The sequence below is a fragment of the Carya illinoinensis genome, chromosome 1, assembly GCF_018687715.1.
Source record: "Carya illinoinensis cultivar Pawnee chromosome 1, C.illinoinensisPawnee_v1, whole genome shotgun sequence".
NCBI classification, from domain to species: Eukaryota; Viridiplantae; Streptophyta; class Magnoliopsida; order Fagales; family Juglandaceae; genus Carya; species Carya illinoinensis.
In genome coordinates this window covers 2,316,497-2,340,827 of record NC_056752.1, presented here as the reverse complement: position 1 = coordinate 2,340,827, position 24,331 = coordinate 2,316,497, and the positions used below count along the sequence as shown (strand labels likewise).

Genomic DNA, 24,331 nt, shown 5'->3' with positions numbered 1-24,331 from the left:
GCAGTTGATGGGTTTCCCCGACTTCTTATTATTATCATGGTGGTTAGATTTTGGCACCATGCATTTGTGTTATTCATAGCTAAGGAATCCAACAAAGAGTGTTTCTTAACTCAATAAATTAACAATATGAACTTCTAGTGGGGGTCACATTCTCACTTGCTACTGTCCGAGTAGTCGTGTGCTTGTGCGACACGCGATTTATCGTAGAGTAATATGAGTTAATTGTAATAGATTAATTGTGTGTTTCGACAGTGGAATGATTGGTATTATTTAATATTATTTTTTATTTTTTATTTTTTTTAATTATTAGTCATTACTATTTAATATTTTATCATTACATTTTCATAATTTTTCATTATTATTTGCAGATCATTTGATATTATTTCACTACCAAAACCTAGCCTTCACCATTTAGATGTTAAGATTGTTTCAATTGTTCTCATTCTAGCTCAATATCTAAATACGGTCATTCAAATACAAATAATTTTCAAATTTTTTATTTAATCATTACATAATTATTATAATTTTTTTAAAACTTTTAAACAAAACACACACAAAAATAATTCAATTTTTCTGAATTTCAAAATAAAAATAATATTAAAAATGATATTCTAATAATATTTTAATTTTATAATTTTTTATTCAATTTATGCTTTCTCGTTTATCAAAATTTCATAAAACATCTTAATTCAAATTATTTCACTATTACTGACATAGTATGTCACTATAATATTAACAAATTTTTCTTCTCGTCTCGACATTTAACCAAAGCCTAAATATAGAGGAACGAAGATAAAGAGGTATATATATATATATATATATATTTATATGAAAAAACGGAAATCCAAATCTTTAAAATATCAATTTGCATAATACTAATTAACATGATTGTTTAAATTTATTGAGACTTAAACTACCAAAATTATGAACATTTAACATAAAAATTGAATGAAAAGTTGAATGAAATGGGAGTAAAACTCCTATTTTGCAAATGATATATATTATAAATAATCACAATAATTTGTTTTTCCAATTCAAAGTTTTTTCTTTCACCTAAGATAACAAAATTATTATTATTATTATTTTTATTTATTTACAAGTAAAGTCAGCTTATTTGATAAAAGGAGTTGCACCCACCGACTCACGGGCATTGAGTGCACTTATTAGAACATGAAAATTATATCTCATAAATCATTCTGACAGGCAGGAGGGAATCTAAAATCTCTATCAGCACCAACTTTTTATGATAGCCCATGCCTTGCTGGCATTCCAAGATTTTACCACTTTTTCACTGTAGCCAAAGCCACTTAGCTGCTTTATTTTATGCTTTCCTTGGGAGATTGGTATTGCTTTTTTGGATTATAAAAATAAACTGAGAAAAACTTATCATTTCTACACATTGCATTATATATTAAATTTAAATTCAATTAATTTAATAAAAATAAAATAAATAATAATTTTAAAATATATAAAATATATAGTGTAAGATGATAAATAGAATCCCTAAAATAAAATCCAAAGAAGCATAAAAGTTATAAAAATAAAACTCACAATAATTCAAACATATAAGAAGATGGGATGCAATTTAGCTATATGCGAAATGATTTTTACAGTATTAGGGTGTGTAAACTCTATATACTTTTTTCAAAAATATGGACAAATTTAATATTCATATAAAAAAATTTAATTTTTTTAATTATGAACCTCACTTTTTTTTAATCAAAGTGCACGGGACTTGTGTAGCATAAAACTGTATCTAATATTATTTTTCTTATAAATATAAGTGTAAAAACACTTTTCTAAGACGGTCCCTTTGATTTATAAGTGCATTTAATTTACATGTTGCATTTGTAAAACTGCATTCTTTGGCTTTGATTTTCCAATCAATTAATAACAAATCTTTCCTGCAAACTATGATGCCACAAAATGACATATAAATTCAAATTGTCACAATATCGAAACGGGCCTATCTATTGGCCCATGGGCCATTGTTTTATGATGTAGACCTATCCGAACCAATAGCACATTATAGCTTCCGCGCCAAAACCTTCCCGCCATTTTACGACTGCCTAAGCTAATTTCCCACTTTGCCCCTTCACGGTGATCTTTCTTGCCTCCAGGGAAGAACTTAGGGCCTCTTTGGTTGAGGAATAACGGGATAGAGAATAGACATGGAGGACGAGCAGTCACTAGTCTCAGGCAGGCGCAGGAGCAGAGGCACGGAAGCGGCTGCCCGAGCCGAAGCCCTCGAGCGCCTGAAAGCCCTTCGCAGAGGAGGCCGACGATCTGAGGCCGGAGGCGGCGGCGGAGGATTCCAGATCAAGCTCGAGACCCCGATCTACGACACCGTTGGTGAGGAAGAGTACGATGCCCTTGTCGCCAAGCGCCGCGAGGAGGCCCGGGGATTTATCGTCGACGACGAAGGCCTCGGGTATGGCGACGAGGGCGAGGAGGAGGACTGGTCCAAGTCGGGGGTCCCTTTCTCGTCAGATGAAGAATCCGATGGCGGCGAGCAAGAGAGACCGAAGAGGAAGAAGAAGATGGAAAAGAGGGACCCACAGCTAAAGAAGCCCTCCGCTTCTTCTTCTTCGCTATCTGCGGCCGCGGCAATGATGGGGAAGCAGAGGCTTTCATCGATGTTCACTTCGTCGGTGTTCTTCAAGAAGAGTAAGGATGATAAGGCCAAAGGGCTGGCATGTGATAGTATTGTTGATGATGTGATTGCGGAGTTTGCGCCGGACGAAGCTGATAGAGAGAGGCGAAGAAGGGGGCAGCCGGGTTCGGCGTCGGTTTCCAAGAGTTTCATGCCAATTGGTAATGTGAAGAGCGAGAATTTATCTGTTGCGGGAGATGATTTGATGGATAGGAGCGAATTGGCAATTGGAGTTGCGATAAATGGTGGTTATTCTGGGTTGGGATCGGAGACAAATTGTGTGCAGGTGGAGGAGAAGGGTTTGAATAAGGAATCTGTAGGCTGGGGAGGATTAAAATCTGAGATGGGTAAGGACGTCATTTCGGGATTAGATGATTTTTCACAAGCCCAAAGTGGCGTGGTCGAGGAGAAGATAGTGAATGGTGTGGAAGTGAAAGTGGAGCCAGTGGTGAAGAAGGAAGAGGGTTTCGCTCTGAATGCGAAGATTCAAGAAGAGAAAGACCCTGGATTGAGCGCTGCTACTGCGGGATGGCAGGAAGTGAGGAGTGGAGGGAATGGGAGTATTGGTGGTGTTGCAAAGGAAGTCAGCAACGGTACGAGTATTGAAGAAAAGTTGGACTTTGATGTGGAATCGGATGGGTCGCTGCCTTTTTACATCCTTGATGCACATGAGGAGTTTTATGGAGCTAATACGGGCAACCTCTACCTGTTTGGGAAGGTAAGTGGTGTTATATTGATACGATTGCATATTTTAAGGAAGCTCTTTGCATGCGAACTATGTAATATAGGTGCTGTACGTAAATTATGGGTCACTGAAGAACAAAGTAAGCCAAAAATGGCAAAGACTACATTGTTTTTTGTAATTCTCGTAAATTGGGTTTGTTGAAAGTCTCTTCTCAAGTATTCCCCACGGGATTCTTTCCGTTTACTCATAAAAAAAAGTGTTCTCCCACGGAATTCGTGAGTTTTATTTTTTATAAATACGTTAATGAGTTTGATTCCAAGGCAAGTGGTGTAAATTTATATTTCAGTTTTTGAAATGCATAGAGGCACATATGTTGGAAAACATTAGCTTTTATTTTTGAATATTTCATTTTTTTCCTTCCCTAATTGATTAATTGACATGGTTTACCATTTGGTGTTTGCTGTTTTATTTTATTATTGCAAATTGATATATCTTTTATAAGCTTGAATTTTGGCATATGTTGTTTCATTATGCCTTAAGGTAAACAAAGACTGCTGCTTGTTCCTTGAAGAAGTTTCTTTTTATTTTTATTTTTTTCGTACTCGAAAGCTTGATAAATTGTTAACGCATCCAATCAGTAGTAGCATTTTAGCACTTGATAGCTTATTTGACCTTTTTCCCATTCAAGCATCTTGTCATGTGAGAGTTTTGTTGCTTCAGTGAAATGAACTTCACTATCAACCTCTGTCATTGCAACTTAGGTCAAAGCAGGAAGTACATACCATAGTTGCTGTGTGGTGGTAAAAAACATGCAAAGATGTGTCTATGCGATTCCAAATGGCTCTGTGTTTCGAAGTGAGGAGATGATTTATCTTGAGAAAGATGTTGAACAATCACGTATTTCTCGCACAGCTTTCCTTTCGAAGCTACAAGTAAGTTATATTTTGGTAAATATATTTCTAGGGAAAACACAGTTTGTACTCTTGAGACTAGCAAACATTTTACACTCTGCATCTTCAACACATATTGCACTCTCCAACTACCAAAAACTGATAAATTGCACTATTGTCCAATTCTAGCTGTTGCTGTATGAGAAATAGGTGCCATGGCACAATATTGACACTCAGATCTTAACGGAGTGTGAAAATTGTAACATTTTGGTAGTTTATAGGTGCAATGTGTCAATTTTGGTATTTTGAGTTGCAAATTGACACATATCTAATAACTGGAGGGAGTAAAGTGTATTTTATCCTATATTTCCTTTCGATTTCTTTAGTTGTCCTAGGTTGCTACTATTGATGTGATTATTTTTTTTTTTACTTTTTTATTTTTTCTTATTGCAGGATTTGGCTTCAGGATTGAAGAGTGAAGTCACAAAGCGGTTATTAGATATGAATGTGCCAACTTTTAGTATGGCACCAGTTAAGGTCTGCTGATTGAATCATCTAGATGTTTCAGCAGTGCATTGTCTAACTTATATATTACAATTTTGTTGTACCACTTTTCATTTGTTTTTAGTGTTCTTCATTCCACATTGTTGCTTATTTTGTATCCTATAAACATGTCACAGAGGAGATATGCATTTGAGCGAACTGACATACCAGTAGGGGAGAATTATGTACTTAAGATCAATTATCCATTCAAGGTATATTACTAAACCTGTGAATTGAATAGCAGGTTGGGTTAGAAAATTGAAATGCATGTTCAAAATTTTCACATTTCAACTATATATGCATTTTTTTTTGGTTTCATTTTAAAGAACATGGGACTCTGGAATTTATAGTTGCATTTTGGAAGTACTTAGGATGATTATATTGTCTCAGGACCCACCACTTCCGGCGGATTTAAATGGAGAATCTTTCTGTGCTCTGTTGGGAACTCATTGCAGGTTTGATTACCAGCAGCTGGTTCTTCGTTGTTATTGTTTCATATATATTTATCTGCATGAGTTGCTTTCTTTGATATATCGTGACAAGTAGTTACCTCAAAGTTTGCAACTAACAATAAATTAAGTTGATCATATATTATCTGCAGAATTTTTGCCAAGCTTCATCTGTTATTATATTTATCATTATTTGTTGAACTACTTAAGGCTTCAGCCAAGATATAGGGGAGAACTGATGATTTCACTAAATACAGTGCTTTGGAGCTTTTTCTTATTAAAAGGAAGATAAAGGGACCTTCCTGGCTGTCAGTTTCAAAATTTTCTACATGCCAAGCTCCGCAACGGGTGAGATTTTCTTAGTCAGGGTACTTTTTTCATTTGCCAGTTCAATTAATCTTAGAGCACTCTCTCTCTCTCTCTCTCTCTCTCTCTCTCTCTCTCTCTCCTTACCTCTCGTTTTCAATTTCAGCTTTAATAGCTTGGTTTTAAACTCATGCAGGTGAGCTGGTGCAAATTTGAGGTGACTGTTGACTCACCAAAAGACATACGAATTTCACCTTCATCAAAGAACACAGTAGACATTCCTCCAGTGGTTGTTACGGCAATAAATTTGAAAACTATTATCAATGAGAAGCAAAACATGAATGAAATTGTTGCTGCATCCATCATTTGCTGTCACAAAGCCAAGGTTTGTTCTAGAGCCCTTGTTGTTAAGGCTGATTTCACTATGATTGTTTTACTTTCTTAGGATGTGCAACTTTTATTGTGTTCGTAATTGTTAGCACCTGATCTGTATATTCTTATCCCTAGATATCGTATGTTTAGGTTGCATTATGGTTTATGTTTGTTGATATGATAATTAGACTTTTAATTTGGCGAAGAATTGTCAAATATTAGTTTCAGCTAGAGTGTAGCATTTCTTCTGAGAATTTGGTCTTACAACTGACGTGAATAAATAACACTCACTTCACGTGTCATGGAGTGGCTGGTATTACTTTGCTTTTTTCTTTATACAAGTAGTTGGTGTTGTAAGTTTAGCTGAGTGGTGAAATGCCTGAATAAAGAAACATACGCATGTCTATTCCCGTGTTTGCCAATTTTTCTGATATAAGCTGTTACGACATGCTACAGTAATACATCTTATGCTGTTTGACCTTTCAGATTGATACTCCCATGATGGCCTCAGAATGGAAGAGACCTGGTATATTGAGCCATTTTACTGTTGTCCGCAAGCTTGATGGGGGCATATTTCCAATGGGATTCACTAAGGAAGCTACTGATAGAAACTCAAAGGCTGGATCAAATGTTTTAAGCTCTGAAAGCAGGTCGGTTTAAACTGCCTGATATGTATTCAAATTTTTTTTTCTTTTTAATCCTCTCAGAAAGTATGGCATTTTGGTATAATAATCCTTTATTTCTATTTTGATATTTGTGTTGCAGTGAGAGGGCTTTGCTAAATCGTCTAATGATTGAATTGTACAAGTTGGATAGTGATGTTCTTGTTGGGCATAATATATCCGGGTTTGACCTTGATGTTCTTCTCCACAGAACCCAGGTGGGAACACATTTGCAATTTTTTTTTTTAATCAAAAAGAATTTAAGCATATCCATAATACTTATCTTGTATGGATGTTTAAATGGCTATAAGAGAGAAACGGTGGCCTTTTTTGTATTTATAGTAATAAATATGATAGTAGAAGCCGAAATGAAATCTGACTACAGGCCAGATGCAGTTTCCTCTTAGTAAATGTGATTTGGTCTGGCTTATGCATCTCTTTTATTAATCAGATGAAAAAAATAGTTTCAAAGCCAATCAAAGCAAGATACTAATACCTTCTTGGGAATTTGTTTTGCCAATCTCTAGTTCTTGAATTACTAAGTCATTCCAAAAATTTATATTGAATTATTCAACATATCTTCTGTTTTTTGTATCCATCAGATGTGCATATAGGTAGCTGGCATCATCTCCAAAATAGCTGTATCTCCTAATTTTACCATCAGCTGAAGATGCTGCCAATATTTATCTATTTTTTTAAATGCAAGTTCTGCTGTGCCCATTGGATGCATGTATACTGAGCTGCCCACAAAAAATGCTTGCATATTTGAATGATACAGGTTTGCCGAGTGCCAAGCAGTATGTGGTCCAAAATAGGTCGACTGAAGCGGTCTGTAATGCCTAAGCTTGCAAAAGGAAGCTCCATTTTTGGGTCTGGAGCAAGTCAAGGCATGATGTCTTGCATTGCTGGTCGACTATTATGTGATACATATCTGTGTTCCCGAGATCTATTAAAAGAGGTAGAACGCTTGTCTGGAGAACATGTGTTTGTGATGTTTAGCTCATATATGCAACTGATTTTTCCAGGTCAGTTATTCTTTGACGCAACTTGCAAAGACTCAGCTTAACAAAGACCGGAAGGAGATCACTCCACACAATATTCCTAGAATGTTTCAAACTTCAGAATCCCTCATGGAACTTGTATGTTCTAATTTTTACTTTAATTCTTGTTCTGGTTTTCCTGTTTAATTAAACATCAAGATTGATAATCACCTTTTCTTTGGAAAAAAGAACAGTGTTGTTAGTAATGGGTTGGTCAAGGTTGCAGGTTGATCACATTGCCTGTCAGTTAGTGACTGTGTTTTGTAAATATGATGTGATTCGTGGTTGTGAAAAACACTGAAGTAATTATAATGATGAGTTTTATTGCATTTACTCTTCCTGTATATGTTGTCACCACTACTAGATTTTGACAAACCATATTGATTGTGTGTTCTTATTGAAAGAAAGAAAGAAAGAAATGATTGTGAATGTGTGTCTCAGTTTCTAGATTTGACTGAGTCATACCTTAAAGCCTGCAAATCAGATGAGTTCTTTTATGATGCAGATGGTTATTCAACATTATAACTTGCCTTCTAGAATTGGAAAATCATGACCACTTTGTGGGTCGGCATACTATGGTTCTCAAAGTAATGTTATTTCTTCCCCTCATTTATCCAGGTTGAGTATGGTGAGACAGATGCATGGTTGTCCATGGAACTCATGTTTCATTTGAGTGTTCTGCCTCTCACACGTCAGTTGACCAATATCAGTGGTAATCTCTGGGGAAAAACACTCCAAGTGAGTCCTTGCAATATGTTTCCTTGCACAATCTGAGAATTAAAATTGTGATAGGCAAATTCAATCTACACTTCACATCTCGCATATGCCTTTTCAGGGTGCTAGGGCCCAGAGAGTAGAGTACCTTTTATTGCATGCATTTCATGCAAAGAAATATATTGTTCCAGACAAGATGTCATTTCATATGAAGGAAACTAAATTGGCGAAACGGAGAATAAATCATGGTGTTGAGGATAGAAATGTTGACGGATTGGATATGGATGATGCGAATTTGGATAATGAAGCTTCTCATAGTGATCGTGGAAAAGGCAAAAAGGGTCCTGCCTATGCAGGTGGTTTGGTGTTGGAGCCAAAGAAAGGTTTATATGACAAGTATATATTACTGTTGGATTTCAATAGTCTTTACCCTTCTATCATTCAGGTTTGTAACAATGTTCTTCCCCCCTCCCCCTGGGTGATACTCCCCAAATTTCCTATTCTTTTATTATATTTTCAAGCCTCTCCTCTCATGCAAAGTGATGATTCTATTTATGGATAATTATTAGGCAGTAATGCTTAACTGATATATTACAGGAGTACAATATCTGCTTCACAACAGTTGAAAGATCTCCAGATGGATTAGCTCCCCTCTTACCATCTAGTAAAGCACCGGGAGTTCTTCCGGAGGTAAAATCACCTCAGCAATGAATCCTTGTTCTTTTCTTTTTCAGCACGGTTGAACTTTCATGATGATGCCAGTTCACTTACTGGATTATGAGGCTATATGCAAGCATGGTCTAGATATCAGTAGCCAGACTGATCTACCACCTATCATGCATCCTGCTTGCTTTTGACAGTTAGAAAAACGAGATTAGGTGATTGGTTGTATGCGGCCAGCCTGATTTAAGTAGGGAAAGAACCCGTTTTACCATCATTTTGGGGTTTTCAGAATATAGAAAGAATTATTGAACTTCTGATGACGTAACAGGAGCGTAGAGTGGTTACTTTACACCCCTTTTCTAGAACTTCTATTCAGTCTCGTTGACATTTGTCAAATGATCACAATGTCCTTTATATGATTATATCCATGTTGAAATAGTATGGAGTTTTGTGTACCATACTTCTGCTTCCTCTTATTAGTTAATAAGGAGGTGCAGTTTTTTATTCTCACATGTTCTTTCCTAGTTGCTAAAAAACCTGGTTCAAAGGCGAAGAATGGTGAAGTCATGGATGAAGACTGCATCTGGTCTCAAAGTCCAGCAACTAGACATTCAACAGCAAGCACTAAAACTAACAGCAAACAGGTTTGTATTTTGCTGCTCCTTTTCATTTGTAAGTCTCCATTCATTACTTTAGGTTTTAAAATTCTTTTCCATGGTTCTTTGTAGGTTTTAAAATTCTTTTCCATGGTTCTTTGTTTATATGCTCTATTATGTTTGGTAATGCAGTATGTATGGATGCCTGGGGTTTTCCAATTCAAGATTTTATGCAAAGCCGCTAGCAGAGCTGATAACACTACAAGTAAGAGAAATATGTATGGCTAATGCTTAAATTGCATAAAATGTCTTGCTCTTAACAGAAATGCTGTAATTTATATTGGATGCTTCTATATAAGTATTGAGCCAGTCATACTTGTTGTGCAGGGGAGAGAGATTCTACAGAGCACTGTTGATCTTGTTCGGAATAATTTAAACTTAGAGGTAATTTCTGATATTGAATTTGGAAGTTGTTCTATGAGAAAAGTGAAAGAAAAATAAATTTGGACTATTCAGTTAATGTTTTCTTTTGTATTTTCTCTATTGAAGGCTAATCTTACCTAGTAGAAGAAGCATTGCTTTGTATCCTGCAGGTAATCTATGGTGATACGGATTCAATTATGATCTACAGTGGACTCAATGATATTGCAAAAGCAAAAGCAATTGCAGGGAAAGTCATTCAAGAGGTTAGGTTATACTTCTGAACGTGGTATTTGTAGGAGGATAATAACTTAGAATCCTGTGGTGTAAAAACTTACAATTATGATTCAAGTATTTCGTTGGGAATATCTTCTGACCAATTGACTGGATGGAAAATTTAGAATCAGCATCTTTATATCTGACATTAATGATATATATTGATTCTTGTGCAAATGACTATGGCTAATTTTGGTTGGATGATCTAGAGTATTGATTGTTGATATATGATTATTCTTTTGTCATAAAGGTAGCTGCTTTGGTTCCATCTTGGTGGTTTGTAGGTTAACAAGAAGTACAGGTGTTTAGAAATTGATCTTGACGGTTTGTACAAGAGAATGCTGCTTCTGAAGAAAAAGAAATATGCAGCCGTCAAAGTACAATTCAAGGATGGGATGCCTTATGAGGTCATATAAAGGAAAAAAAAACACTTATAGTTAGTTATTCCATTGCTAGAAGAAAGGACAGTGGGTTTACCGGGTTTATATTCTTTGTGCAGGTCATTGAACGCAAGGGTCTTGATATGGTTCGTCGTGACTGGAGCTTAATATCAAAGGAGCTGGGAGATTTCTGCCTGAGTCAAATTTTGTCGGGAGGGTACATTGTTTCAACTCTTTTTTTTCTTTCTTCAACAATATGATTTTGATTTTTTTTTTCTAAGCTGGCAATCCAAGCTAAACAGCTGAGTTACTTGTCTTGTCACATCTATTGCTCTTATGCTCATCAGGTCATGTGAGGATGTTGTTGAATCGATACATAACTCTCTCATGAAGGTGAAGTCCATTTTCTTCTCTCATTATTGTCAACATTTCTGTCTGGTAAATATTTTGGGAGACGGGGAAGGTAGTGGCAATGTTTGCCATTTTTATGATACTTGAGCATAGGTCTAGTATGTTGTTCAATCAGCACACTGCTAAAAGTTATCCTATTTTCAACTGAAAATTGTTTGATTGAGCTCACAAATGTTTCATGGCTTGAAGTTATTGTCAATGGGAAATTAGTTAAGTGTGCATATTAAACAGGTACAAGAAGATATGCGGAGTGGACAAGTGTCGCTTGAGAAATACATCATCACAAAGACATTGACTAAACCCCCTGAAGCTTACCCAGATGCCAAAAACCAACCACATGTTCAAGTGAGTTCAGTCTGACTTCTACAATTAGATGAAATTTGACCTTATATATTTAATGCATTCTATCCATCTGATCTTTTGCATAATATTTCTTCTGCCAATCAATTCTAGGTGGCACAACGATTGAAGCAAAGTGGTTATTCTACTGGTTGCAATGTTGGTGATACGATCCCTTACATTATATGCTGTGAACAGGTTTGATATGCATTCATTTCTCTCTTGTTGAATTATTGGTAGCTGACCTCGTAACATAAAGTGCTTTTGTATTTTTGATATCATGTTTCTATAATTTCTTTTTGTTTCATTTTGCCCTTTTCATGTATAGGGAACTAGTTCAAGTAGTTCAACAGCGATTGCTCAGCGTGCTAGACATCCTGATGAATTGAAAAGTGAAGATGGGAAATGGATGATTGACATTGATTACTACTTGTCACAGCAGGTGCTGTTTTCTTTTCAGAATCCTAACTAAATTGTTGAATAATTATGATCATTTGTTACTTCCATTCTGTGGCTCCATTGAAGTATGGTTTCCCCTTGCAGATTCATCCTGTGGTATCACGTCTTTGTGCTTCAATTCAAGGCACAAGCCCAGAACGCTTGGCTGATTGCTTGGGGCTTGACTCATCTAAGGTAAACAGGTCCCCCCTCCCCTCCCCCCTTTCCCCGGCAGACTGATATCCAGTGGTTCATTTTCCTTACTCTAGATTTCTATTCCTGACATTGTAAATTATGGTTGCTTCTAGTTCCAAAACAAATCAAGTGAAGCTGTCAGCAGTGAGCCTTCCAGTTCGCTCTTGTTTGCTACAGATGATGAGAGGTGTGTGCGATGATTTCCCACTAGTTTTTCTCAATGCATGTTGTGTAACCCACTATGACCCATCCTCATTCTTTTCTTTTTTTTTTTTCTACTTGCTAATTATTCCTAAATCATGTTGAGATTTTCATCCACGGTTTCCCTAACCTTAATGTATTTTCCTATTTCTAGATTAATTCATAAAATACCAGAATTCAATCTATAAATCTTTTTTGAGAAAAATAAAATAATGGAGGGATGCTCATGATGGCTTCACTTGCAGATATAGGGGCTGTGAGCCTTTGACTTTGTTGTGTCCAAGTTGCTCCGGTACTTTTGACTGTCCTGCAGTCTTCAGTTCTATTTGTAAGTCAATCAATGAGAACCCAGCAAAGCCACAAGCAGAGGAATCCACCAGCAGTTTTTGGCAAAAACTTCGTTGTCCCAAATGCCCAGAAGGCACAGTGGGTAGAATATCTCCAGCAACGATCGCCAACCAGGTTTTCGCATAAACTGTAGAATCCAAGATACATGATTATGCTCGTCTTATTTTTCGTTGATTGGAAAACCTATTCTTGGGTTTTGGAATTTGGATAGAGGACTGTCATGGAGAATATAGATTGAAAATGCGTTCTTCATTGACAGGTCAAAAGGCAAGCGGAGGGGTTTGTGTCAAAGTACTACAGGGGCTTGATGACGGTAGCGTCCTGCTTGCAAACTTCTACGGAAACTACTGAAGTAGTGATATCATTTTTTTTGTTGGTAATGAATAATTCGATTGTTTTTTGCTTTCAGTGCGATGATGAAACTTGCAAATACACCACGCGCAGTCTCAACCTCCGGCTTCTCGGTGATTCTGAGAGAGGAACAGTTTGTCCCAACTATCCACGCTGCAACGGGCGTCTTGTTAGAAAGGTTTTTCATCATAAACTTGATGAACTATGCTGGTTAAATTTTGGCAATTATAAATTCCAGAACATATTCTGCAATGTCATGCCCAATAACTAAAGATGCTCTGGCAATACTTTGTTTTCTTTTTGCGGGATGATCTAAATAGATCCTTCACCAAATTGATGTATTTTTTTTTTTTTTTTTGGTGTTGGGTGTGGAATGTACCTTCACTAGTACACGGAAGCAGATCTTTACAAGCAGCTCGCGTATTTCTGCCATGTTTTGGACACTGTACGATGCTTAGAAAAGGTTGTTTCCTTGGGCTACATTTCGCACTCTGACTCTTTTTTAACATTTTTGTCTAATTATCTATTTACGTGTCAAGTCTTTCTGTTGCTGTTTGGCACATTGCAGGTTGAGGCTAGCAATAGATTGCCGCTTGAAAAAGAGTTGGCCAAAATCCGGCCAATGCTCAATTTGGCTGCATCAACAGCTGAAAGGATACGGGATCGATGTGCCTTTGGATGGGTACAGCTGCAGGATCTTATCATCACAGTTTGAATGATGGGTAAAGAAGCAGATTCATTTTAATTAGATTGTTCCTTTTTCTGCTCTGCTTTTCTACATGTTGATCATAAGTTCATACGGTATATAGCGTCTGGAAAATCAGAGAGAAAGGTGCCGTGTAATGTTTGGTTGGCGTCTCAAGATTCATTGTGGTGAACAGGATATATTATTAATAATAACCACACAGCTAAAGGTAGCTAGAGTTTGTGTCTGTCTCTTTTTCCCAGTAGCATTGTAGTTATATTCCAACCAATATCATTGATACTAAGCCCCCTCTTAAAATTAAGATCAACTCAATTCAGTCTAATTTTAAGTTAAACCTAATATTTAAATATTCAATTCTCAAATCACTAAACTTATTCCAATCCTAATATTTAAATATTCAATTCTCAAATCACTAAACTTATTCCAATTCAAAATCTCTTTATATATAAAATCTATAATTTTTTTTTAACTTAACACTTATTTACACGGGAGACCTACAAAATTTTTCAACTATCTATAAATAAATCTAAACTCATCTTGATTTTTAACATTCAAACACATCTAGAATCGTCTTAATTGAGTTCCACAAAACTCATTTCACATTCTCAACTCATTTTCATAAAAACTTAACTATTCAGCTCAACATCGGCTTAAGTGATTTTCTGAGCTGCATTTTAATCTTTGCGGTGAATTTTTCAACTTGTGAATAAACTTGCTTTCCCCATTCGATGATTTCCCATTATGTAATATTTCTAGAATCCTTGTATTATATTTTGGGACTCGGTTTTAAGATAGCTTGGGCCGACCTTCGAAAAATGACGGAGCCAAGGCCCACTTTGAATTGTAGATTCCTCTTGCAAGTTACATTCAACCCTAAATGACCTTGGGTTCACGCTGAGGCCCACAAAGGGCTTTGGGCTTCTACTCTTAAAAAATTGTTAAGAGTTCGGCCGGGGTATGGTGGAAAATACCAACCTTTTTTTTAATGACGAATTCCGGATATCATGCAAATTTAACATGGTTTTAATCCAATTAAATATCGGACCAATGTAACAAATCCTCATCACTCATTTTATATGTATCAATTAAATTATCAGACTCTGGGCTTACAAATTATTTACTCCTAAGATTTGATAGGCTTAGAAGGAAGCATACCATCAAAATTAAAACCTTTACCAACTGGCCAACCTCAATGGTCGGAGGAAAAGGAGAGATTTAGAATGAGAAATGTGGGCACAGGCATCAATGTTTTTATTTTTATTTTTATAAACCTAGAAAACAAATGATTATTTGTCAACCCAATTTACATATATATGATTTGGATGCATTTGCTATTTGAAGCTTCTGCAACTTTATTAAAATAATTATTTCCCCTTCAATTATTCCATGCAATCCACCTTGACATCTTTACTGCAACTCCCCAACAGGTGCCTCGTTGAGCCATAGGAAATGAATGAAGTCGTAAAGCTTTCCACTTACACTCACCTGTTTACCATTTATATTATTTTAAGTTTCAGTCGTTTCTGTTGGAAGCAATTGTAATTGCAACACTTGAAAATTTATATATGAGAAAATTATTGAGCCTGATATATTTATATATGCAATACCTTGTATGGCGTTGGGTTCAATCTCCTCATGTGGTCAGAGCGCATTCGCTCAAGTTGTTTGATGCAACGTTCCCTGATTTCCTTTAGAGCAGGTAAATCTTCTCTTGGTTTACCTGCAAGAAATAAAACTCGAGGTTAGACATTGTTACCCACTAAGCGAAATGATTAATCAATTACAAGCATATGAACCAACACAGACATAATTAAAATTATTTCCAAGTAACCTGAGTTTCCAGGCCAGTAACACTTTAGAAGCTCCTCAACACGCTGTGGCACCACATATGCTCTCTTAGATTCATTGAAAGGGTGGCGACACAAGATTCTTTCTCCTACCTGCATATTAGAAGTGGACATGACACAGACAAACTTACACCATTCAATATGTGGTAAACAGTGAACTTGCACGTAAGATTCAAAGGGCAAGCAATAAACGGATATACAGAAAAACAAATTGCACTAATGAAATATAGGCACGCTAAATTGTGGTGGATGCCCGCTAAAAAAGGGGTTTTTTCTGTCCGCTCCTACAGGACCCTAACCAACCCACAACACAATTGCTTTCCATGGCAAAGTATTTGGAGAAATAAGGCTGCCACCTAAGGCAAATGTTTTTTGCTTGGACAGCATTCTGGGCAAGATCATGACTATGAAAAACTTACGGAAACCCCGAGTGATTATTGTGGACTGGTGTTGTATATGCAGGAAAAATGGTGAAACTTTTACTGTATTGTGAGGTCGCTAGATCGCTTTGGGATGATGTTTTTAGAAGATTGAATGTAGCCTGGGATATGCCTGCTACAGTGGTTGAGCTCTTGGCCAATTGTAAGAATTTGGGCGGAATTCCACAAATCACAGCTGTGTGGAAGATGGTACCTATGCATTCTTTGGTGCCTATGGAAGGAAAGAAATGATTGAACTTTTGAAGATAAGGAGCGAACATTGGAGTAAATTGTTCTTTGTGAAAACTTTGTTCCTATGGGCGGATGTTGTAGATGGCAATGGTCTAGATTTTCATGATTTTCTTGTTTTTATCTCTTCCTCTTAACTAGGTGTAAACTCTTGTATACCCCCTGTATACTTGGGCTGTGCCTATTTTCATTAATAGAATTTGTTACTCAAAAAATAATAATGAAATATAGCAATCAATGGCTTGGTGACTCTGACCATCCAACTCTCAACTCAAATAAACTTTAACCCAAATTATTCAGAAATAACTACTCTATCCCATATAAGTTCGTATACTCAAGCACATATTCAAAATCATTCATCATCATCATAAGATGCGACTTTAGAGCAGCACTAAGCCACTCAAGCCTCCTCTATCCAAAGCTTGGACTGGCTGTCTAAAAATTAAGACGTTAAACATGACACCAGATGCCTCAGGGCTAAATTTTACATTGCAACAGATCTTGGAAGAAAAGCAACAGAAAGCCAGGAGAGAACGATTGGTTTGTTTTCAGATGACAAAGTATTGGGATTCCTGATTGTTCAGAACATATTGAATCATATGTACGGTGCTTGAAGAGCAACTACCCTAGAGCTGGCAGCCTAAGTCTTTCATTTTATTTTTCACACCAACTAAAAATCACATTTCATGTTTGAAAGGATAATGAAAAGAGGCCCCTCTTCTTTTACTCCATTTTCTTATTCTTTTTCTTTTCTTTTCTCTTTTTGTATAAAAAGGACGGTATCCTTGGCACCATTTTCTTACTCCTTAACACCTAGGGCAACCAAAATCCACAAGCTGACATGGTGATTAAAGAACATTGCCAGCCTGTGTATTCCTAATTGTAGATCATTTGACTCATGATAGAATGACAGATATATTGCTGAGAAAGCCCACACCTATATACCGAGGTTGGGAACTTATAGGAGCACTAAGAAAGTAGAAATGCAAGATACCTTTGGAGATGGTTCATTTTCCCCAGTCATTATGTCTACTAGAGGATAGCCTTCTTTCCCATACAACCTGTAACACCGTTTTTTACATGGCATAGAGACCTAGAAATAAAGGAAAAACATTAGGAGATGAATAGAAAATGTCGTGTTGAGATTTTGTGACAGCATGATCAAACCTTTGAAACATCTTCAGAAAGTTTGATGCGTGGCTGATTATTTATCTCAACGAGCTTGAAAACACAACCTAAAGCAGCTTGAGCATAGCACGTAACCAAATTGGTTCCAATTCCAAATGCATCAACCTCATGACCCTGCCCAAAAAAAGCAAATTCAATAGAAAATTTGATATAATTTGAAACTAGATATGGTATCACATTTATAGGAAAGAATGAGTGATTAAGCTTTAAATTTAAGAAGAAACATGAGAGAGAGAGAGTCAACAACAAACAGAAGATTAATGAGAGAATATATCCCCAGATACGAGATATGACAAGAAGAGACAAACATACAAATTTCAATACATGACATTCACCTGAGCAAGTAACCAAACAGTCAGAAAGTAAATGTGGTGTGGGATTACATAGTCAGTACCAATTCAGGTGAAATTAATGTGGACTTATGATGCACAGTTAAAAAGAACTTGTCCTGCAATGTTTTTCTATATGGATAGAGCCTTTTGACAAAATAAAGAAAAGATAAATTTGTTCGGAAACTATAATCTAGAAGAAATAAGAGATTAAACCCATCAAACTTCACTAAAACTAGATATGTGATAAAAAGCAACATCTGAGAGAATCAGGGCCATGAAAAACTATATGAAAATGAAATCATTAAAGAGCAACAGCTAATATATCTTCATTCAGCATGCTGCTGAATGAAATAACTGCCAGGCAACACCCTGTCAAAAGTGGTATCTCTGTTACTTGGTGGCATACAATCATCTTGTTTGATTTGTCCTACTTGAAGCAGACTATATTAATACTTCAATTAGATAAAGTCTCCAGGGGCTTTGAATGCATTGTACAGAAATCCGATAATAAGCAATATAGTATACACAAAATTTGGTTTAGAATCATTACCTGTTTGTTTAAAGCATCTAAAGTCTCCTCGTTAAGGTCATTACTAGCTGTGATACCCATTTTTCCAAAGTCTGATATTCCAAATTCCTTCTCGATGGCCAAAAAAAACTTCCGGGCCTCACAAGACAAATATGCTAGGTCACCAGAGTCCAACCTGATCCCTACTGCTTTGTACCTGCACAGCACATCATCTACACTTAGTACAGAAAAATATAGTTTAATTTACAAGGGTCAGTTTAATGGAAGTGAAGAATTTTCCAAATTTTATGCACATAAGGCGAATCAAAAACCTTTAGACATACCCCAAATCACTAAGTGCTAAAGCAACTGCACAAAAGTTTGGGATTCCACTCCTGATAACCTGTACAATAAATGTCAACGAGATGCTATTAAACACTTGCAATTCATACACGTAGTACCTGAATGAAGTGTGCTTAAAAATGTAATATGGTAACCATCTCTTGACATGAAAAAAGAAAAGAAAAGGTAAGTATAGGACACATTGAACTCCACAAAAAGCACAACCATGAACTACATGAACAGGGCCCCTTGCATTGACACCATTGGTATACTTCTTAATTTTTGTTCTTTTAAAGTACATAAGAAATTCAACGCGCAGATTTTTTTGTTTTTGTTTTTTTGGGATGGAAAAGCTCAAAATCAGAAAAAACCTATTTATTAATGAATGAATAGCTGTTGATGCATGACCTGGTGGAACATTAAGCCCTCACACCACAATTATCACACTAGTGTACAGTACAAAAACATTTCAAGATCACCCTCAAAAGCCCGCCTAACTTAATAGAACATTTTTTTGTCTGTTTTTTAAGCTATAACAGCCAAATGCAACATAGTCTAGATCTTCAAATAGAAATTGATTGGCTTGAGCACCCGTCCAGACAAAGCATAATATGATGATATATATATCTAGAGAGAGAGAGAGAGAGAGAGAGAGAGAGAGAGAGAGAGAGAGAGGTTAAGTAAAAGCAAATGATAAAACTTGATGAGGAAACAAACCAGATGTCACAGGTTAACAAACATAACAAGGTAAATCAGTCTCATCCACATTATTTAAACATCTTGAGATTATTTGCAAAATTTTCACTTACATCATATGTGTCCACAAGAGCTAAAAAGGTATTAGGGAATGCGAGGGCATATGACATGAACGCTGCTAGCTCGCTTTGATTGGTTTCACCAAACACACCGCGTAATGAATTTGACCACTGCAAAGCATGCATAGGCTTAAGTATTGTCATGATTTTATTGAATTCATAAACGTGAAACAAAAATCTTACCAGTAACATAAGTCGGTAAAACATTCATGCATTTCAACTAATACATGCATGCATATGCAAATAGGGGCAGTATCTAAAAAAAGCTGAGTCACATTTTTTCTGATGAGAGAGAATGGAAAAAATAAGCAAGAATTTATGGTCTAAGCTCAACAAAGCAAAACATTCCATCTCATTGGATCTGGCTCAAGAAATCCTAATCAAGGGTCACATTCTTTATTCAATATAGCTCACCAGCATTTTCTCACCACCTTACAGTACAACAATGTTTATTTCCACTTTTCACTTTTCCAATTTGCATGTATTGGAAAGTAAATGAATATGTCCAAGTTTAAAGCATTTTCAAGTAATAGCTTGAGTGGTAGTTCAAAATAGTAGTATGTTAATTCAATTCTCTTGAATAAATACTTCTTTAGTGACTTAGATAGGTCTTATCTCTTGTATAACGTCTTGTTTACTTGGGCTCTGCCTATTCGTATTAATACTATCGTTTACCTATATAAAAATAAATAAAAAATAAAAAATAAAAAAATTCTCTTGAATAAATATATGAATATAACATGGTGGGAACATATTAATAAGCCATAGAATAAACAGCCAAAAAATTTAAAGGCCTGAAAACAATACCTGAATTTTGCTTAACCATGTCTGAACTAGACTAACAAAATCCTCACAGGTACTTGATCCATCTCTGCTACGAAGTGACTTATCTATGATCTCATCAGGGCTCTGCAAATCATTGAATAAATCAGATAAAGACTAGCTTCATGCACAAAGTTAGACATAAGTCAATAACAAAGCAAATATAATTCACAGAGCACAAACATATTATAATCAACTTTATGTACATTATATCAAATTATCATATAAAGATCGAATGAAAAACCATGCAAGAATTACAAACCATAAATGAGCTAACGAAGGCATGGGAATGTGTTCCGCGAAGTGGTATTCCAAATAACCTCCCAGCTGCAACATTGCTGTCAGTGCAACACAAAGAAAAGCCATGTCAAACATTGACCAAGATCTTTTTTGTTTTGTTTTGTTTCATGTGTCAAACATTAAACCAGATCAACAGCAGAAGCTGAAGGACATAAGTTGAATGAAGTTTGGTGATCTAAAGTATCAGATTCTTTTTGCGAGAGACAAATCCTGATAAGTATTAAATACTCGATCTATGTTCAACAGAGTTTTTTTTATTGTTTGTTTCTCAGCATACCATGCATGTTCTATACCATGTGGATGTACTAATAACCAGAACTTCAACTGAATTTTTATTATATACAGGTAATGTATAAAACTAACATGGGAACAGGAAAAAAATTACATTTTCATATGAGTTCTAAGAACTACCATCTCAGCAAGCATGGGTGAACCCAAAGGCAAATCTTCAAAATCCGAAGTTTTCTTTAAATAATTTGATCAAATACGTCTTCATGACTTGAAGAGACGTCTTGAGTTGGATTGAACTGATCCATTAAGGCAATAATTCATGGGAGAAAATCAAGTTATTTGGCCCCAGAGGATGTATGTAGAATGTCGAAGTGCCATGACAAACAAGGCTTGGCATAGACAAACAATACTTAAAAGTGCATTATCATATATACTTTAAAATATTTTCAAAAAAGCACATTGCTGCTAAATTCCGTCTATGGGAAATACATTGATGCAAAACGTTGCAGTTGAAAATGCAACAAGTGAAACTTTCAACCAATACTACCTCGTAGCATCAAAGCCCCCAATGTAGCAGTACTTTGATGCCCCTATTCCACCATCAGGTCCCTACATATAAAGCAAAGACATCTTGTGGATGAAAATAAACACAGATAAGCACTTCAAATAAAGAAAACAAATCAGCCACCTGAGCTCGTCGAAGCCCAAACTCAAGAAGCATTTTAGATTTTCCAGCCACAAATCGATGCCTTGCAGCATTAGTAGCAACTAACGATGGATAGTTAACAAGATTCACAAGTGGAGTTTCCAGCAATTGAACCACCTGATACAGCAATATTTGCAACATGATTATTAGGTAGTCTTAAAAACAATCAACAATGAAACTTTTATTATGAGTATTCATGCAACCATAAAATTTGTACATATCAGTGAAGAGGAATACACAGGTACATACAATCAACAACAATGAAACATGACATGAACTTTATTTCAAAGACGTCAACTTTGTAAAGAAAAAAATGGGGAGAAAACCCAGTTTCACGGTACTCACAGCAATTGGCCCCTCAATTCTTAGCAACGGCACCTTTGGGAAAACAACTGATCCCTCCGAAACAGAGTACACTTCAACGTCAGAACAGTCAAGTTCTCTAAGATAGTCGTAGAATCTGTCCTATAGATTATCAAAACAATGGATTAGCCAACCACTTTTTTCAGGTCATGTTCACATATGCACAGTAAGGAAAATATCAAAAGTGCACTTTGAAACTAAATCCAGAAAGAACATGACTTTTAATTTCATTTTGAGTTATTTTCTTATCAGAAGATTCACAATCAATTCACCTGATTTCACACTATCCAGAGGATAAAAACTAATAAGTAATAAAATTATGGGCAAAGGTGAAGACAAAAACAGTTGAAAAATTAAAATAGCGCATGGAAAAGCTACTCCTGGCCATCATTTGATTTTTCATTAACCAACTGGTGATCTACAAAGCAGTATGTCCCCCAAATAGCAGTGCCTACTTAGGTATTGTGCAATTAATGTCACAAACTAGCATATCTTATTTAACATAGCCTAGAAGCAAACAAAAACAAAGAAGCTTATTAAGAAACTTTTATAGCCACCAGGACAGTGTTCTTCCTTCTCCCATATGATTCTGGGAGAGACATCAAGTCAAACAACTGTATGTAAGGTAATAACCTGCAAATTAGATTTTTCACGCATAACTTTTGCAGATCTCCTTCGAATTGACCCACAAAAAAAAAAGGGGGGGCAAAATTCTTTCAGCAAATTGTTGTTGTCTATTAATAGCACGTACAATATAAGATTGGCACAGCTGCCTTGTATTTATTATAAAGGTTAATGTGTCTATAACAATAATTGTTCTCATTATTTAAAGAGCATTATTGCTACTTCTCTTGAACTACAATCAGAATATTATTTCTAAAAATGAACTCTTAATAGTTTGATCTACCTCACATGAAGAAGGTAAGGATTCACGAATAAAAGAGATTTCCTCCGCTGTTAACTTGAAATTAGCAATGAATCTTATGCATTCCTCTAAACCAGCAAAGATTGTATATTCACCACCAAAGGGGTTCTTCCGAAAATATAAATCAAACCTGAAACAAACTATGAATTAGACAACGGAAAATTCTTAAGCAAGTAGAAAGCAAAGGTGATCTCTTAAAAGATAGCTACACCATATAGAAGCAATAGAATGAGCACCTTAGGGACAAAACATATGAGATATTACTATGAAAATGGCTTAAACATTTGCGATAACAAGTTGATTAAATGACATGGTTCACATTCAAATCAATCCAGAGCCAAACGGAATTAAACGGACTATTTGAGCAAGAGATTAGACATGCCTTGTTTGTTCGTTCGTTCTTTTTTATGAGTAGGAAAATGCAAACTTATTTATTGCATGGTTACATAGTGACCAATTTCCAACGCACTAATTCACCCAATCAATACCAACTTCATGAATGCGTGATGATTAAAAAATGAAAACTACATGAGGAGGTTTACATGCCACCTTCATGGGTTTTAGCAGTAAGGGAACATAGGTCAAGAAATGCTTAAATTATTTTCCAAAATTACAAAACAATAATATCTTTCCAATTTTCTAGGGAGCCAGACATGTTTGGGGAAAAAATAAGAGGAAAGGAATAATAACGTAAAAACTCACACGGCTCGTTCTTGGTGTTTTCCGGCTTTCCAGTAAGCGTATGCCATGGTGAACTGGTAGAGATCGGTGAGGAGAGGCGTAACCATCGGGTTGGTTGGCCCGTCCAGTACATGGACCCGAGCAGAGAGTTCCCCATTCTGACCGTTCTCTTTCACCTCCATTCCCTGTTAATTTGAATCCCTAGGGTTTGATATGCTTGTCGTTGTTTTGTCGTCGTACTTCGTTTTCCTTCGCTCTGTGATTATTACGACGAAGATACACAATATATATATAGAGGTACGCGCGACTTCAATAGCAAGCGTAACCGACACGAAGAACAAGACAAGCACCACCGTTCAGAAGAATCAGAACTTGGAGCTCACGGAGAAACAACTAGCGAAAGACCGTTACACACCGGGCTGCTGCTTCTTTCGTTCCTTTTTTTTTTTTCTTTTTCTTTTTCTTTTTTAAATTATTTTTATTTGATTTTTTTTTTGTCCTGCGAAAATGATAAAATCCTTAAAATAAAAAATAAAGGCAAACGAAGAACAAAGTTTATTTTGTGCCAAGCACTGTAGCGCACACGGACGCTTATCCTTACGGGACCCATACAATTTCTTGCAATTTTCACAATTTAAAAAAAAAAAAAAACTATATATTGCATTATTTATCTTATTTTTATGCCATTATAGACTAAAGATATGTCTCCAATATTTTTTTATGACGTAGGTCTCTTTCAATCAAGTTATAAAATAATTATAAAATGTTATTATTATCATCAATAATTATTATAAAAATAAATTTTAATTTAATAATTCATAATCACGTTAACTCGAAATGATAAAAATTAGGTAAGAAAGTAAGTAATATACAATACTTTCCATGAAAATACACTTCAAAATACAACACTTCAATTGTTAAAGAACATTCCTGGCAAGTAATTCAGGTACTATATTTAGAAAATA

At 35.8% G+C, this 24,331-nt stretch overlaps 2 protein-coding genes across 2 annotated transcripts; one reads left to right on the top strand and one right to left on the bottom strand.

Moving 5' to 3' along the window:
* The first annotated feature begins 2,083 nt into the window (after positions 1-2,083).
* LOC122305465 (DNA polymerase alpha catalytic subunit) lies at positions 2,084-13,864 on the top strand. The gene is made up of 31 exons (XM_043118024.1): positions 2,084-3,371; positions 4,100-4,270; positions 4,682-4,765; positions 4,909-4,983; positions 5,162-5,226; positions 5,478-5,568; positions 5,723-5,911; positions 6,385-6,548; positions 6,664-6,778; positions 7,339-7,518; positions 7,586-7,699; positions 8,219-8,338; positions 8,436-8,759; positions 8,912-9,004; positions 9,503-9,621; positions 9,766-9,838; positions 9,961-10,017; positions 10,167-10,259; positions 10,554-10,676; positions 10,769-10,866; positions 10,997-11,042; positions 11,292-11,405; positions 11,514-11,597; positions 11,728-11,841; positions 11,943-12,032; positions 12,146-12,219; positions 12,479-12,695; positions 12,841-12,894; positions 12,991-13,110; positions 13,321-13,395; positions 13,501-13,864. Exons 1-31 carry the CDS (start codon positions 2,172-2,174, stop codon positions 13,645-13,647), a joined length of 4,683 nt encoding a protein of 1,560 aa, XP_042973958.1. The 5' UTR covers positions 2,084-2,171; the 3' UTR covers positions 13,648-13,864.
* Positions 13,865-14,876: 1,012 nt separating this feature from the next.
* LOC122305458 (nicotinate phosphoribosyltransferase 1) lies at positions 14,877-23,806 on the bottom strand. Its single transcript, XM_043118013.1, has 15 exons — positions 23,388-23,806; positions 22,668-22,815; positions 21,743-21,862; positions 21,380-21,514; positions 21,239-21,300; positions 20,423-20,498; positions 20,146-20,247; positions 19,333-19,449; positions 18,526-18,584; positions 18,224-18,398; positions 17,321-17,455; positions 17,148-17,246; positions 15,470-15,578; positions 15,246-15,358; positions 14,877-15,123 (listed from the first exon to the last, which is right to left on the bottom strand). Exons 1-15 carry the CDS (start codon positions 23,546-23,548, stop codon positions 15,046-15,048), a joined length of 1,689 nt encoding a protein of 562 aa, XP_042973947.1. The 5' UTR covers positions 23,549-23,806; the 3' UTR covers positions 14,877-15,045.
* Between the last annotated feature and the right edge of the window lie 525 nt (positions 23,807-24,331).